The 16,376-nt window shown below is 33.9% G+C and overlaps 1 protein-coding gene across 3 annotated transcripts in view; it reads right to left on the bottom strand.

Moving 5' to 3' along the window:
* Nucleotides 1–16,376, bottom strand: part of PolZ1 (DNA polymerase zeta catalytic subunit) — a 144,821-nt gene that overhangs the window by 77,708 nt on the left and 50,737 nt on the right. For all 3 annotated transcript variants that reach the window (XM_081728985.1, XM_081728977.1, XM_081728969.1), the window contains 2 exons: nt 4,112–16,362; nt 1,133–1,211 (listed from right to left, as the gene is read on the bottom strand). In XM_081728985.1, coding sequence (XP_081585111.1) covers nt 1,133–1,211; nt 4,112–16,362 — 12,330 coding nt within the window. The remainder of the gene's footprint in view (nt 1–1,132; nt 1,212–4,111; nt 16,363–16,376) is intronic.

The raw sequence follows: 16,376 nt of genomic DNA, 5'->3' as shown, positions 1-16,376 counted from the left end.
GGTTGATACTTTATCATATTTATATATGTATGCAAATTCCTACACATGAAACGATCATAAAAACCTCCACGGAGAAGACCAATGAACAGATGGAAGGATGACGTACAAAATGATGTGGAAAGAAGAGGAATCAGGTAAGGAACTATTCAGGATGATCAATAGGGGTTTGAAAGACTCGTACATTGCGAAGACCTCGTACACACCAAGTTCCAGAAAAATGCTGAAATCTAGAGCTGTTGATACTGATGGATTCTTACAGTTAGTACGAACTGCCTGATACTACTGTTAATAACTGTAACACAATTCAACCAGAAATAATAAATTCATCAATAAATTATCGCATCTACTAGCATATAAGATGCATCCTATTTTTCTTTTTTAATTCAATTTTGAACAAAAATATTTTCACTGCACATTATAAAGATTTTTTTTTTTTAAAAAATACAAAGCATTATTTTAGCAAGAAACATATGCGGAGTTAATAATGTTTAACTAAATATAGAATCGCACACGCGTCTGGGAATGCCTATATAGCGTATGTGCGTCCAGAGAAAAGCATACATACTATGAAACTGTAAATAAAACGATTATAACCATACTACCTTTAGAGTCACTGATTTGTACATGTTACACACCATAAGAATATATGGAAAATATCAACACAGAATCGGGAGTACTTACTGAAACTGAAATAGTTTTTATGTCGGCGTATAAAACGCATTCCATTTTTGGACTTACTATCAAATGACGAAAGTTCGCTATTTAACCCTGTAAATGCAGTAAAAGTCAGTTTAAAGTACACATTTCATTTAAAAAAAAAAATTTCGTACGTAGAAGAATGAATTACTTCGTGTTTATATTTTATACACATATTATGGCCGATCTCCCTTTAATTTCTTTCATGTTAATAGTTTTCCCAATATTACAAATAGATGTTATGTACCTAAGTAATTAAAAAGAATTAGTTTATATAGACAGTTAATAGACAAGAGAAAAGATAGAATGTTAAAATAAGGCTAGATACTACCCAATACACACGCTATACCCATGCAACCACCTACCTCGCACGAAATTACTAGGATATTCAATTACGTGAAGGTGAAATACAGGAGAAGTGATTTTTGAGACTCACTTGTATATATCTACTGTTTCTTCATTCTCATCACCTGACTGATTCTGCTGACCTCCCACTTTCAGCTGATCTATTCTGCCTTTAAAGAAGTTCAATAAAAAGAAAAAAGAAAGAAAAGTCAAGAGCGTCATATGAGCCAATTAAACTTATATTCTTACAACGAAGATGTGCCTGTGTCACATTCTGATCACCGTGACACATGGTAACATGTATATTTTATTATATTATTATTATTATTTTTACCGATCTTCACAGAAGTTTATATTTTCGGGTTATGTTTGGTTATCACTTCGAAAGCATTTAGAAAAATCTAGCTAGTATAACTACTGTACATGCCAAATTCAATGTTACCCAAGATACTAAAGAATTAAGACTCTATCCGTCACAAGAAAGAACTATAATAATTTTAAAAATGCATAAAAATATTTTAATACATTCAGAAAAGATGATTTAATTAGAAAATATTTAAAGAAAATTACACAGATAAAACTTAAAGTTTACACATATCTCTAAGTTGGTTATTATTGTACATGTAAAAAAGAAATTTCTAACACCGAAGTCACGTGAAACTTAGGAATATTTCGAACAAATGTTTTTTTTGAAAGGTAATATTTTCGAAACAAACACACAATTTCCTATCAGTTCTTTCTAAATTTTATTATTTTAGTTTGTAAAAATTTTAAATATCACTACTTCAGCTAATTTTGAGTATTATTCTTACAGACCACGAGACAAAACCTATTTACTATTTTTCCTAACTTAAAAAGATGTTTCTAAATAATTTTCATTTCGATCGACTAAGTAAACTATTAATAGTAGAGTTCACATGCCAAACTGCGTTGAGTTATGTTATCGTTCAATCTATCAATATGAAGTGCTGAGTGCTGAGACGAGATGGGTTTGCTGAATAGTAATGTCACACTTCTTAGAAAGTATTTTCGAAAAATATGATCTTGTAACAAATGTCCACTTCTAGAAGTAGTCTTGACTTTTTGGTGTATTTTTCAGCTCAGAAGTTATGGAAGTTGTGAAGTAGTAGATTACCATGAATACATTATTATGGGATATCGCTATTAGTGATCTTTGTAAACGAATGGCTAATGTGCGTGGTAACCCGCAGTAGTAGAGGATCAGGTCCCATCAAATAGAACGTCCCGTTTCATATACACAGGACAAGAAGAATCATTACTAGTATCTGATCATCAACATTTTAAATCTATGTTACTTACTGCTAGCAAGAGCACTGATTTGATTTGATTAATCACCCGACACTTTAATATCTTTAGTCTCGCAATTAACTATTCCAGTTACCGTGCTTCATTATACTATTCTATTTCTGTTACGTATATACATACAGTATATTATATAAGTTTCTTACACCTATCTACCTACTGTTTTACCTACGAAAACAGACCAATCCTTCAAAAGTAAATGTAAGAAATTTGAACACCTTGCTTGAACATCATAATGCCCAGTAGCTAGAAATCTCAATGATTGGTCATTCTTCGAGAATATAAATAACTTTGTAGGTACTAGCTGTTAAACAGATGAAATTCTATTATTAGCAATCACTATAAGAATAACGACAAAGTACTCCTGATAAAATTAATTGATTAACGCTTCTGAAAGTTTAAAAACTATTATTTGTGACTCAAACTTTATATTGATTACGCTGCTGTGCGAAAACTAAACTCTATTCAAGTCGAAAAGTATTTATGGTACTCTCCCCTGATATCTAGTTAGTTCTAACGTGACTTTTTTTTTTACGTTAGTATTCAAGAATACTATAGAACTTCATTTTGCTTGAAGCTCGTCGTTTTTTTTTAAAAAAAAAAAAAAAAAAAGTAACGACAACCTTTGTGAAGAATCAACTCACATCAGGAGAGACTTTTACTTTTATTTAATTCGCGTAGACTTAAGAAAGAAAGAAAAACTTGACAGAGAAAGAATACATATATTATAATGGGACAAAATGTGGAATTTGGGAATAGTTTTATCTTAGTACAAAAAAAAAATGTATTTTGGCATCAGTAAGAAGTATGCAAAATCATATTTTATTTACCGGTATATTTTACTTGCCAACGTCTCAAAATTTTTACTAATTGCCCTGAGTCATTTTCATTTAAATAAAAAGAGGAAATACGAAACTATATTACCCAAACAGTCTACATTATTATCGTCACTACTACCTTCATTTATTAAGATTATTTTGTAGCGCTGTATCCAACCACACCACATGAACTGCAAGTAAAACAAACCAAACGCAATTATTGTTGTTCATGCGAAATGAGATGCGTACTAACATACCTGCCTACTTCTGTTGTTTATGTATGTTTCGTGTCTATGGTGCTTGTAGTTTTCTCATAGCTAACGCGCTCGCTTTCAGTGAAAATGATTGCAGGTACAAAACCTCTTAGAAGTACAATGAATAACAGTCAATTAATTGATTGACTGACTCGGGGCTTTAGTGAGATTGTCAGTAGCGAGAACGGTGACTCAGGTTAAACCTAAAGAGCGCTTCGGACCCTACTGTAATAGTACATATTATTCTTCATAATTCTGATATTGCAGAAAGACATAAATCGCAACTATGGTCTGTACTTGTATAACGTCGTTGAAAGCAACGTGACATCACTATGGCATCACAAACCCATTTATGAATAAGCAGCACAGAATGCCTGTTAAGATGAACAGGGCTATACATGTTAAAATGAAAATTTATGTACATGGTCAAGACTAAATTGTGACCGTCTACAATCAAGCCAGAAAGTTAGAAGATGTTTCAGAATACATTAGTATAAATTTAACAAATTCAAATTTGTGAGAAACTAAAATCATGCAACATTTCTATTTTTTACAATTAGTATCCTACAATAACACCTTACAGTTTCTAGCACGAATTCATGACTGCATGAACATGCCCTATACAGTTTTAGTACATGTGACTAAATTAAATAAAATATAAGCTCAAAATCTTACCTGGAGAACAAGGCAATGGAGGTGACCACTCGCGTGGACTGCTCTCTCGACTGGGAGTAAGATAACCCATATTCAACAGAGCATCATTGTAATTTGCATTGAAATCTTCTCCAGCACCAGCCGAATACGATAAACATTCTCCAAAAATACTCATACTTTCATTATCACTGGCATCACATTCTGTAGAAGTTTCATTTTCTGGTAAAATCGTACCTCTGTTACTCTCTCTTTGCTCATCTATCGATTCATTGGCTTCCTTTGCGTTCACATTCGCTTGCACTGAAGATTGTGCTTTGTCTGCACTTTTCAAAGTCTCAATACCTTTTGTTGGACTTATGATAATTTTAAGAGGATACTTTTTGGATTTTCTTGATTTTTTACTCACATTCTTAGTCGGACTCTCACATTTTTTCGGAGACTTTTTAACTATAATGTTCAGTGGATTATAATGTCTCTTTTTAGGTGACGAGCTTTGCTCTCCTCCTAATTTCAACTTCTTGTTAGGAACAGGTGACTTTCCTGGGCTGCGAACTGAGGATTTCACTTTTAGATTCCCTTCAACACAAAGTTTTCGCTTATGATTTGTTTTGTCTTTTGTTTCTGGATTTTCTGTAGTCAAGTCGCTGTTACTTTTTTCTAAATCAGCCTTTTTCCGTTTGGTGAGCGGAGAATCATGCCCTTTGTCTTTTAAAACCTGTTCATTGGATTCGGAAGACTCTTCAGATGTGCTTAGTTCACTATTGCCATCAAAACCCTTGACACTGCATTTTAGTTCTCCATTTTTCCTTCTTTTCTTAGATTCATTTTCTACAATTGTTGTATTCCCCACTTCAGAGAACAAATTCGTATGTTTTTTATATGGTGACTGCAGTTTGTTAATCACTACTCGAACAGATTTCAAACTATTTTTAACTTCAGGTGAAACAACTGCATTCTTAAATTTACAAATTTCAGATTTGCTTTTTCCACCGTGGACGTTAATTTCTTCTTGTAGTTTTGTGTCAGATTGTATACTCTTACGAATATCTTTCAGTACAACTTTGCAACTAGCTTTAGTACCTTGGTGTTGACTGTACTTCAATACAGTCTTACTAGGGTCTAAGGAGCCGCTTACTATTCCATTTCTATCATCGCTCACGTTACTTAGGACAGCTTGAGCAACTTCATTGTCTGCATTAAAGATATCTGAATTATCCACGCCAGTGTCTGTTATAGGTTCTCCCAAATCCATCATGCTAATAGATGAATCTTTTATCAAAGATACTTCCTTATCTATACTACACGTGCTTAATCTCTTTCTCAGTTTAAAATTCCCAATTTTGTCTTCTGAAAAATTATATTTCAATTTTGAGCCTTCTGAGTGATTATCACTTATTTTTTGTGTCTTCGGAACATCGAATTCCGCAACCTTCATATCTTCCAAATAATCTCCACAAACTTCACACATTCTCTCTTCGTTTACTGCAAGATTCTTTCCAACCTGATTTTCATGAAGCTGCTCTGTTGAACTGCCACTTACGTGACATTGCTCTTTCACCCCACGTCTCGAAGTCTCCTGTAACAACACTGGACATTTTTCTACTACAGTTTTAGCTTTTTTATTCGACTCGTCTTCAGAGTTTCTAACCATTTTATTTTTCACAATTTCTTTTCCACACATCTTGTCCTCGCTTAATTTCTCTTCAGTCGAACTGAGTTTCTTCTTTTCAGCTTTCTCACTTGGTTCGTTCTGTGATGTTCCTTTTTCCCAAATACTGTTTTCACTTGTTTTCTTTTCATTTTCATTAGAAATTATTTTCCGAGACTTTGTCTCCGAAGATTTCATTGTCTTATTTTCATCATATCTAATTACCTTAATTTTGGGGCTTGTTTTAGATTTTGGCTTGTCTTTGTTTACTTTATCATCACTCGAATTACATTTCTTTTCGTTTCTTGGTTTCCCATCTTTATTTGGTTCATATTTAGATATACTTTTATCTGAGAACTTAGCTTCACTTGTTTTCTCTTCTTTTCCATCAGATTTGTTTTTGAAAGACTTCCTCTTTGGATAAGGAAACTTTACTGTATCGTCCCAATCATCATCATCATCATTACCATCATTTTGGGGTTTCTCTCCCTCCTCCAAATTCTTATTTAACTTCGCTTGATTAGAGTCATCTAGTTCTCTCTCACAGCTACCAGCTACATGTAGTTTGTTTTCTGGTGATGTTTTCTGCAAAACATTGTCAGTAGTTTTATCTTCATATCTATTCATTCTAGCAGGTTTATTTTTCGGACAAGAAGTATTAATATTGCTGTTTTGGTCACATTTAATAATCTGAGCTTTGAGGTTTCCCTTTCCCTGTGTCTTGTCTTCAATTACTCTCTCTTTATTTGAATTGGATTTATTTTCATCTTCCTTGCCACTTTTATCCAGTTCACTCTTGGAGCTACTTCTTTCTCTGGAGTTAGCTTTAGTTGTTTCCTCTTTGCTAACAACAGAATTACTTCTTCCAACTTTAATTTTAGGACAATATTCTGCCAGATTAGCTAAATCATCTCTAGAACATTTAATTGTAAGTTTAGGAGTTACATTCTTTAGCGACAAGTCTGTAATTAATTTATCTTCACTCGAAAAACATTTCTGACCTGTATTCTTTTCATCTTTCTCGGGATTATTTTTTGCCGGCCTTTTCTCATATGACTTATCATTTAGATTCTCTGTAATCGAATTGTGTTTCTTCTTTACATCTTTCTCATCCAGTTTGTTCTTTGATGTTTCTGTTTCCCGAAGCTTGTCTCCATTTGCTCTCTCTTCAACGGCACTTGAAACAATTTTCTCTGAATGTTTTACTGCTCTACTCCAATCACTTTTATCATATCTAATCATTTTAGTTTTAGAGCTTGTTTTTCCTTGCAATTTATTTTCGTCTAATTTATCTTCATTTGAATTATATTTTCTTTTTCTATCATTTGGTTTCTTTCTTTTATTTGAATCATATTTTGATGCTTTTCCTACAGAGGAAATATCTTCTTTTAAATCGGATTTAATTTTGAAAGTGCTGTCCTTTGGAAAAGAAAACTTCACTGTGTCGTCCCAATCATCATCATCGTCGTCGTCGTAAATCTGAAATCTACCTTTTCCCTGTAAACTGCTCTCATTACAATCTTTTTGGTGTTTCAGACAATTTTCAGTTTCATCTGTTTCATTTTTCAACATCTTTTCCAAAAGCATATCACTATTAGCTTTCTTTTCGTTTCTGTCAGTTTTGTTCGCAGATCTCTTTATCAGACCGGATGTATTTACTTTGTTATCTCGATCAACTTGAATTTTGGGGCTTCTTTTTTCTTGTACACTGTTCTCATTACTCTCTTCATGCGAACTGCATTTCTTCTCCCCTCTTTTCTTGTATCTCTTATCTAGTTCACTTTTTGACAGTCTTTTTTCTCTGTAGTTCACTTCATTTGTTTCCTCGTTGTTAGAAACAGAATTGACTCTTCCAGGCTTAATTTTGAAACAGGTTAACTTCATCGGGTTATCTGAATCATTTTTATTAGATCTAAACGCATTACGTGCTATATTCTCTAACGACTCGTCTATACCTAATTGAACTGCATTCTCCTTTTTATCTTTTCCTGGTTCACTCGTTGCTAGTCCCACCTTACACGACTTCCCATTTACTTCACCGAATTCACTTTTCGACCTGTTTTTCCAAAGCATGATCTCACTTGATTTCTGTTCGTTTAAGACAAATTTATTTTTCTCATGTCTTCTTGATATGTTGGGATCTTCAAGGTTTTCAATGTTATTTTGAGTGATTCCCTTTCTCTCTTCATTTACGTTACATTGACTTTTCCTACCTTCTTTATCAGTTTTATCTAACTCACTCTCAGACGCTCTTCTACTCCAGATAATATCTTCATTTGCATTAGATTTGCTTTCATTAAACTTGGTTTGAATTGAAGATATTTCTGTGTTGCCTGAATCAACTTTGTAGCCCCTATCCATTTTTAACTTGGAGAATGCTTTCTTTTCAGAACTGACTTTACTTATTTTTTGTTCATTCGAAATATTTCTCATTTTCCCAATTTTCTTGTCGCTTTCAGGTTCATTTTCTAATGTGCACTTATTCCAGCACCTGTTGTCACTTGGTTTTGGTTCATTTGTATCAGATCCAACTTTGGAAAGTTTCTTTTTTAGGAGAGAAAGTTTTATTGTATCGATCCAATCCTCTTCATCTTTCTGAGAGCTTCTTTCGTGTTGTGGTTTATCTTCATTTATCTCTTCAATGAAGTCTCCTACCCCTTTCTTGTCTTCTAATTTGCTTCTTGATGCTCTTTTTTCCAAGTACTTGTCAACATTTACTTTGTCTTCATCTATATTGGACTTGTTTTCGAAAGACTTTTTGTTTAGTGCCGTATCACTCCAGTCGTCATTCTGACAGCTTATGTCCACCCGTGAATTGTTCTCATTTAAATTCTCTTCATTAGAATATTTTTCCTTCTCATATTTGTCAGTTATATTTGATTTACTTTCTAATACTGTTTTCTCCAAACACTTATCAGCAATTTTTCCTTCTCCATTTCTAGCAGACTTCTTTCTTGTTTTCAATGTCCTGTCTTGGTCACATCTAACAATTCGAATTTTGGGACTTCCTATTTCTTGCATCTTGTCTTCAATTCTTTTATTTTCATTTGAATTGTGTTTCTTTCTTCCGCCACTTTTGTTCTTTTTATCTGGTTCACTCATTGACGGCTTCTCTTCTTTGGAGTTGGTTTCACTTGCATTCTCATTGTTAGCAACGGAATTGACTTTATCAGATTTTCTTTCCGAACAAGATGATTTTGCACCATTGCCTAGTTCATCTTTGTTACATGTAACTGTTTTACTTGTTGGTATTACATTATCCTGTGATTCATCTTCAATTAGTTTCTTCTCAATTGAAAGATGTTTCTTACCTACGTCCCTTTTCCCACTTCTATCCATGTAAGTTTTTGACATTCTTTCACTCAAGGGCATATTTTCAAGTATTTCTTCCTCACTTGCTCGACATTTGACTCTATCGAACATTGTTTCTGCAGATGATGATAACATAATGTCATTTCTAATCAACTTCTTTTCAGGGGATCTGTTCTGCTGTGAAGTGTCTTCAATTATTTTTTGTTTATTCCATTTATTCTTGATCTTTCTATCCATGTCAGATTTAATTTTTAACGTTCTTTTCTCCCAATGCATGTTAGGATCTGCTTTATCTAGATTTAAATTTGATTTGTTTTTGAAAGGACTCTTTTCTGACAAAGATTTTATTACGTTACTCGAATCATTTTTGTCAGATTTCATCACAGAAGTTTTGAGTGTTTTCTCTTGTGAATTCGCTTCAATTAGTTTCCTTTCATTTGGATGGCATTTCTTTTCTCTGTCGTTAATATTTGCCTCTTCTTTATTTTTTGTGATTCTTTTGTCTTTACAATCCAATTTCTTTTTTCTTTCTTTCTTGTCCATTTTATCTGCTTCAATTTTTGGTGTGCCTTTATCAAAGGACATGGTAACAATTGTCCCATTCTTTTCATTAGGTTTGCTGTCAAATTTTATTTCGAGGGAGGAAGATTTGTCATTACTTTCCGATTCAGTTCTGTTACATCTAACTATTTTCTGCTTTGAGCAACTTTCCGCCTGTGAATTATCATAATTAACCTTCTTTTCACTCGAAATATTCTGCATCTTCATTACCTTTAATTCCCTCTTGTCATCTTCGTGTGATACATGTTTTGATACTTTCTCCCAATGCCGGAAGTCTCTGATTTCCTCATTGTTTCCATCAGATCTGCTTTCGAAAGACTCCTTTTCTGGGAAAGATTTTACTACATGTTCTGAATCATCCTGATATTTTCTAAGCTTATTTCTGAAGCTTAATTTCCCCGAAGGTTCATCCTCATACAGCTTTCCTTCACCCGAACCTCTTTCCTTTTCAGCCAGCTTATTATCTGTATCTTTTTTGCTTTTTATTACTACTCCAACACAAGAAACATTGCTTGTTTCCCCTTCAACATTTGTGTCGGACTTGTTTTTGAAAGACCCTTTTGGAGAAGAAAATTGTAATGAATCATCCCCATCTTCCTGGAAGCTGCTTCTTCCTTGTGACCTATTTTCATTTAACTTCTCTTCAATATAATTATCTTTACTTTTCTCATATTTATCATCCTTATCAGGTTTACTTTTTGATGTTATTTTCTCCAAGCACTTGTCAGTATTTGTTTTCTTTTCGTTTGTATTAAACTTGTTTTGAGCAAGCTGCTTTTCTGAACAAGATGTTTTCCGCCAAGATTCGTGCTCACAAAACTTTTCTTCATTCGAATTGCTTTTTCTCTCCGCTAATTTATAATTCCTGATTTGATCACATCTCACTACTTTAATTTTAGGGCTTCCTTTCTTTAGCAATTTATGTTCATTTGATTTCCCTTTATTCGGATTATATTTCTTTATTTCGTCCCCTGATGTGTTTTGGACGAAGGTAATGCCTTCACATACATTTGATTTACTTTTATCAATTTTTGTTTCTAAAGAACAAAATGTTACTGTGTTCTCTAAATCAATACTTCTAACTACTTTCTCTTCAGAAGATTTTTTCTGCTGTGAATTCCCTCGACTTAGCTTCAGTTCATTCGAGATCTTATTCTTCCCATCCTTAATGTTACCTTCAATTGACTCCATTTCTGATTTTGTTCTTGTCCAACACACATTATTATGTATCCTCTCTTGGTTTCTAACAGATATATTTTCTAAATAAGGTTTTACAGAGTTGTTCGAATCATTACTTTCAAACCTCATTTCTTCAGTTTGAAATAAATTATTTTCCTCCTGGGGCCGTGTCTTTTCTCTACCTTTATTTTTATCTGCATTGTTCCTTGACGTTCTTCTACTTCGAGATTGGCCTTTGTTTAAGTTAGTTTCACCTGAATCCAGTTCCTTTTTCTCGTCAATTTCATCTGCTTCAATCCTTGATGCTATTCTGCTCGGAGACTGATCTGTGTTTAAGTTTGTTTCTATTGAATCTGGTTTCCTTTTCTCCTGTTTCATGTCAATTTTACCTGCTTCACGCTTTGACGTTCTTCTGCTTTGAGACTGTTCTTCGTTCAGGCTTGCTTCACTTGAATCCAGTTCCCTTTTTTTGTGTTTATAGTCACTTTTATCTGCTTCACCCTTTGATGTTGTTCTGCTCCGGTATTGGACTTCGTTCGTTTCATTTGGATTTATTTTCTTGTCAATTGTATCCGTTTCATTCTTTGAAATTCCGCTCTGAGACTGATCTTCGTTTCCATCACTTGAATCCAGTTCCTTATCCTCCTGTTTCCTGTCAATTTTATCTGCTTCACGCTTTGATGTTCTGTTCCGAGATTGATCTTTATTCAAGTTTGTTTGATTTGGATCCAGTTCTCTTTTCACCTGTTTATCAATTCTACTTGCTTGACTCTTTGATGTTATTCTGCTCTGAGATTGATCTGCGTTTGTTTCATTTGAATCTAGTTCTCTTTTCTCTTGTTCCTTGTCAATTTTATCTGACTTAGCCCTTGTTATTCTGCTCCAAGATTGATCTGCGTTTGCTTCACTTGAATCCAGTTCCCTTTTCTTGAGTTTACAGTAATTTTTTTCTGCTTCACCCTTTGATGTTGTTCGAGATTGATCTTCGTTTAAGTTTTCTTCACTTGAATCCAGTCCTCTTTTCTCCAATTTCTTGTCAATTTTATTTACTTCATGCTTTGATGTTATTCTGCTCCGAGAGTGATCTTCGTTTAATTTTGTTTCATTTGAATATAGTTTTCTGTCAATTTTACCTGCTTCATGTTTTGATGTTCTGCTCTGAGACTGATCTTCGTTTGTTTCACTTGAATTCAGTTCCCTTTTCCCCTGTTTCTTGTCAATTTTATCTGCTTCATGCTTTGATGTTATTCTGCTCCGAGGCTGATGTGCGTTTAATTTACTTGAATCCAATTCTTTTTTCTTCAGTTTGTCAATTTTATCTGCTTCACCCCTTGGTACTATTCTGCTCGGAGATCGATCTTTGTTTAGGCTTGTTTCACTGGAATCCAGTTCCTTTTCCTCCTGTTTGTCAATTTTAACTGCTTCACTCTTTGATGTCCTTTTGCGAGATTGGTCTTCGTTTAAATTTGTTTCACTTGATTTCAATTCCCTTTTCTCCAATTTCTTGCCGATTTTATCTGCTTCATGCTTTGATGTTCTGTTCTGAGATTGACTTTCGTTTAAGTTTGTTTCACTTAAATCCAGTTCTTTTTTCTTGAGCTTAAAATATTTTTTTCCTGCTTCATCCTTTGGTGTTCTGCTCCTATATTGATCTTCGTTCAAATTTGCTTTACTTGAATCCATTTCTCTTTTCCCCTGTTTTTTATCCCTTTCATCTGCTTCATTCTTTGATGTTCTACTGCGAGATTGGTCTTCGTTTAAATTTGTTTCATTTGAATTCAGTTCCATTTTCTCCAATTTTTTGTCAATTTTATCTGCTTCATTCTTTGATGTTGTTCTACTTCGAGACTGGTCTTCATTTAAGTTTGTTTCATTTAAATCTAGTTCCCTTTTCTCCTGCTCCTTCTCAATTTTACCTGCTTCACCTCTTAATGGTCTGTTCCGAAGCTGAGCTTCATTTAAATGCAGTTCCATTTTCTCCAATTTTTTGTCACTTTTATCTGCTACATTCTTTGACGATGATCTACTGGTAGATTTGTCTTCGTTAAAGTTAGTTTCATTTGAATTCAGTTCATTTTTGTTTTGTTTTTTGTCAATTTTATTTGCTTGTCTCTTTGATGTTCTTTCGTCCCATGATTGATCTTCTATCGACTTAATTTTAATTAAACCTACTTTATCAGGTTCACTTTTCGATGTTAATTTGCCTAAGGACATGCCCGCATTTGGTTTCTCTTCATTTACATTACATTTTTTCTTGATTTCTGGAGAAGATATTTTTTCTTTTTCCGAATAAACTTTGGGGGACAACTTTCTCAGTGAACTTTCTTCATTCAGATTCTGTTCATTCACTTTTTGTTTGTCGCAATTTGATCCACTTTCTAGTGTCCTGTCCTCCCAGCACATATCATCTATTTTATTTTCATTACATTTGCTTCCGTTAGATTCTGTTTTTGAAGGACGAATTTTAATTACGTTGGAAGAAAATTGTTCATCACATCTAACGATTTTAATTTGAGGATTTCCTAATTTATGTTCATTCATATTAAACTTATCAACCTTCTTGACGTTTTCTGTTTTATTTTCTGTCGATCTTTTCTCCCAAAAACTTAATGTCTTATTGTTAGTTACAGAATAATCTCTTTGAGAACAAAATGTGTTCACTGTGTAATTTGAATTGCCTTTGTCATACCCAGTTACTTTAAGTGTTAATTTATCTTGCATCTTACTTTCAATTAATTCCTTTTTGTCTGTAGAACACCTCTTTTCCTCATCTTTATAGCCAGTTTTATCTAGTTGATTCACTGACTTGTCTTCATTTAACTTCTCTTCAGTTAGGTCACCTTTGTTTTGCTCATCTTTCCTGTGAGCTTTACGTGGTTCACCACAATTAACTATTTTTTGCCAGGACATGTCCTTACTTATTTTTCCTTCATTTATGTTACGCTTATTTTTGTCAAAATCTCTTAATTTGTTGTCTACTGTACATTTCTTATCAGGAGACTTCAATTTCTCAAGTTCGTTTCCTTCCTTGGGTGAATTATCTTTCATAATATGCTTCAATATAATTTGATGATCTTCCTTATCTTCATCAGAAGTCAGTGTCTTCTCTGATTTGGTTAGGATATTTTTACGAGATTTAACAGGAGTGTGTTTTCTTCTGTGCGTAACACTATATTCAAGAATGTCTTCTTTTACCAATTCACGTTCCGGAAAGCTTACGGCAATGCAATTTTCTTGCTCCTTTCCAAAGTTAGTTTTGTTTTTTTCTAAATTGAATTGGTTTCTTGATACATCATGTTGCTGCTGTTGTACAGCATCTTTATTTGCTACAGTCACAGATAATGGTTCAGGTATATTATCACATTTCTCCAACTGTCCTGCAATGTCCTGTTCTTTGTTTCTCTTGGGTGAGAATTCACTTCTATCTGTGACTGCATTTACTTGATCTTCTGTATTACAAACACTGTTTATAGTCCACAAATTATTTGTTTTATCCCGTTCTTTCAGTTTGGTGCTGGATTCTTCTGCTGAGCTTTCATCATTGAAGTCAACAGAAAGTTCTAATTTCTTTGAAAGAGCTCTTGTCTCTTTTCCTGATAGCTGCTTTCTGTGTATAGATTGTAAGCTACCCTTCAATTTAGCTGCAGAGTCGGCTTTTCTAAGATATTTATCTTCTTTTAATTTTTGAGCTTTGGTATCACTTGCTGCCACTATATCTTTATTGCTACCATCTATGGTTTTGTCTGGACTTATATCGTCAATTTTATTTGTTTTGTTATCGGTTAATTGACTTAAGGATTTCTTGAAATTGTGCGTAGATCTGATTTTCAGAGTGTTTCTCTCTTTCATTAATTTCATAGAACTTTTCTTCTTACGGTTATTTTGTATACCGAATTTCTGCCTTAACTTTATACTGAATTTCGTGTTAGTTGCTACTGATCGTTTTTTCTTAGTCTTTTTCTTCTTACACCGTTTTACCAGGTCGGTTTCAATTATATGCGCATCACCGTGTAATGAACTATTACATGATTTTTCCAAAATTCTATCCTGTGTTTCGCCAACTGCGTAATTCTTAGTTACACAATGTTGTATTTTACATGAGTCTCTTAAATCTTCGGTTCTATCAGATTCTTTATTATGAAGTGATTCGGATCTTAACAATCTTCTCCGTGAACTTAGGATTTCTGTGCTTTCGGTTTCTAACTTCTTCTGTTCAACTGAACTCAAGTTTGAAATCTTGCACATCTCGGAACTTCTGTCATTCACGTCTGTCTTGTTTTCTTCCATATCTACCTGTTCTAATTTAGTAGAAATTTCAGAAATATCGTCAATTGTTGGAACTCCCTGGTACTTTGACTCTGAACTCACTGGTCTTGTGACAACAGCTTCGCCAGTTAGTCGATGACTGGACTGTCTACTTATTTGCTTTGGTTTTATAGTCCCACCTCCAAACTGTAAATTTTCCTGTTTACAAATATTCACCAAGTTTAACACATCAAATCTTTCAACAGACACAGTACACGGTCGAATACCAAACTGACGTCTCAATGCATCTACTTGAGGATTTATGTGTGAGTAAAGAGCCTGATTTTTTGAAGATAAGGCAAGATGCATCATAACTTTACCGTTATTATTATTATTATTACTAGTATACGGAGCACCATCTTCAGCACTGGCTTCACCTGCATAAATATCACTATGCCTCGAAATAATATTCAAAAACTTTCGGGCATTTCTCACAGTTCCTGAATGAGAGTCAACGTATTGCTCTTGATACTTAGATTTATTTGCTACAGTATTAACAGATTCGCCTAACTTTCTACTTCTCTTTAATCGTACCAACAGTTTCCGGCTGACTTTTCTTTTCCTTGCAAAATCTTTATTTACAACTGTCGATCTGCTAACTTTGTCTTGCTCATTGTGATCACCACTGGAGCTCCTAGTTCCACCTTCATTCACTTGTGCTTCGTCGACTTCGCCTCGCACGCTCTCTTCACTAGTAAATTCGTCAGAAAATGTTAGTTTCCTTGCTACAACTTTTTTCTTCTCTCGAAACAGTTCCTTCTTCTTTTTGTATGTAAAATTGAATTTCACCAAAAGTTTGTTCTTTTTACCGCTGCTTCCAGAGCTAGATATCGTATCTCTTCTTCTAGTTTTGAATTCCGACTTCGGTGACGGAGTTGGATTTGATGCTTTTGTTTTTACAGTTTTCTTCTTATAATGAAACACACTTGCTACATTCTCGTTACTTTTTGGAAGAATCTTAGAGGGTCTAATATTAACGTCCAAATGCTTTCCATTTAGCTGCTGGTTCAAAGAAATTTGAGTAATGTTATCTTCTAGGATATCACGTCTTCCCAACTGCAATGCTTTATCAAATCTTCGTAGTAATACATCACCATCCCATATAGCATCTTCACTTTGATAGGTGTCAGTTGGTTCAGTTTTAATTGTAACCGCAGATGGTAAATTGTCATCCAACGTAGATGGTTTGCTATTTTGAGCCTCGCTGTCATTATGGTCTTCTTTCTCATTCAATCTATCGGGTTTCGAAGGATATATTGGATCCACTCTATGAAATGAAGA

The sequence above is a fragment of the Thermobia domestica genome, chromosome 1 (genome assembly GCF_964235325.1).
Source record: "Thermobia domestica chromosome 1, izTheDome1.hap1.1, whole genome shotgun sequence".
NCBI lineage: Eukaryota > Metazoa > Arthropoda > Insecta > Zygentoma > Lepismatidae > Thermobia > Thermobia domestica.
Note: the sequence above shows the minus strand (reverse complement) of the source record. Positions and strands in the feature narration are given on the sequence as shown.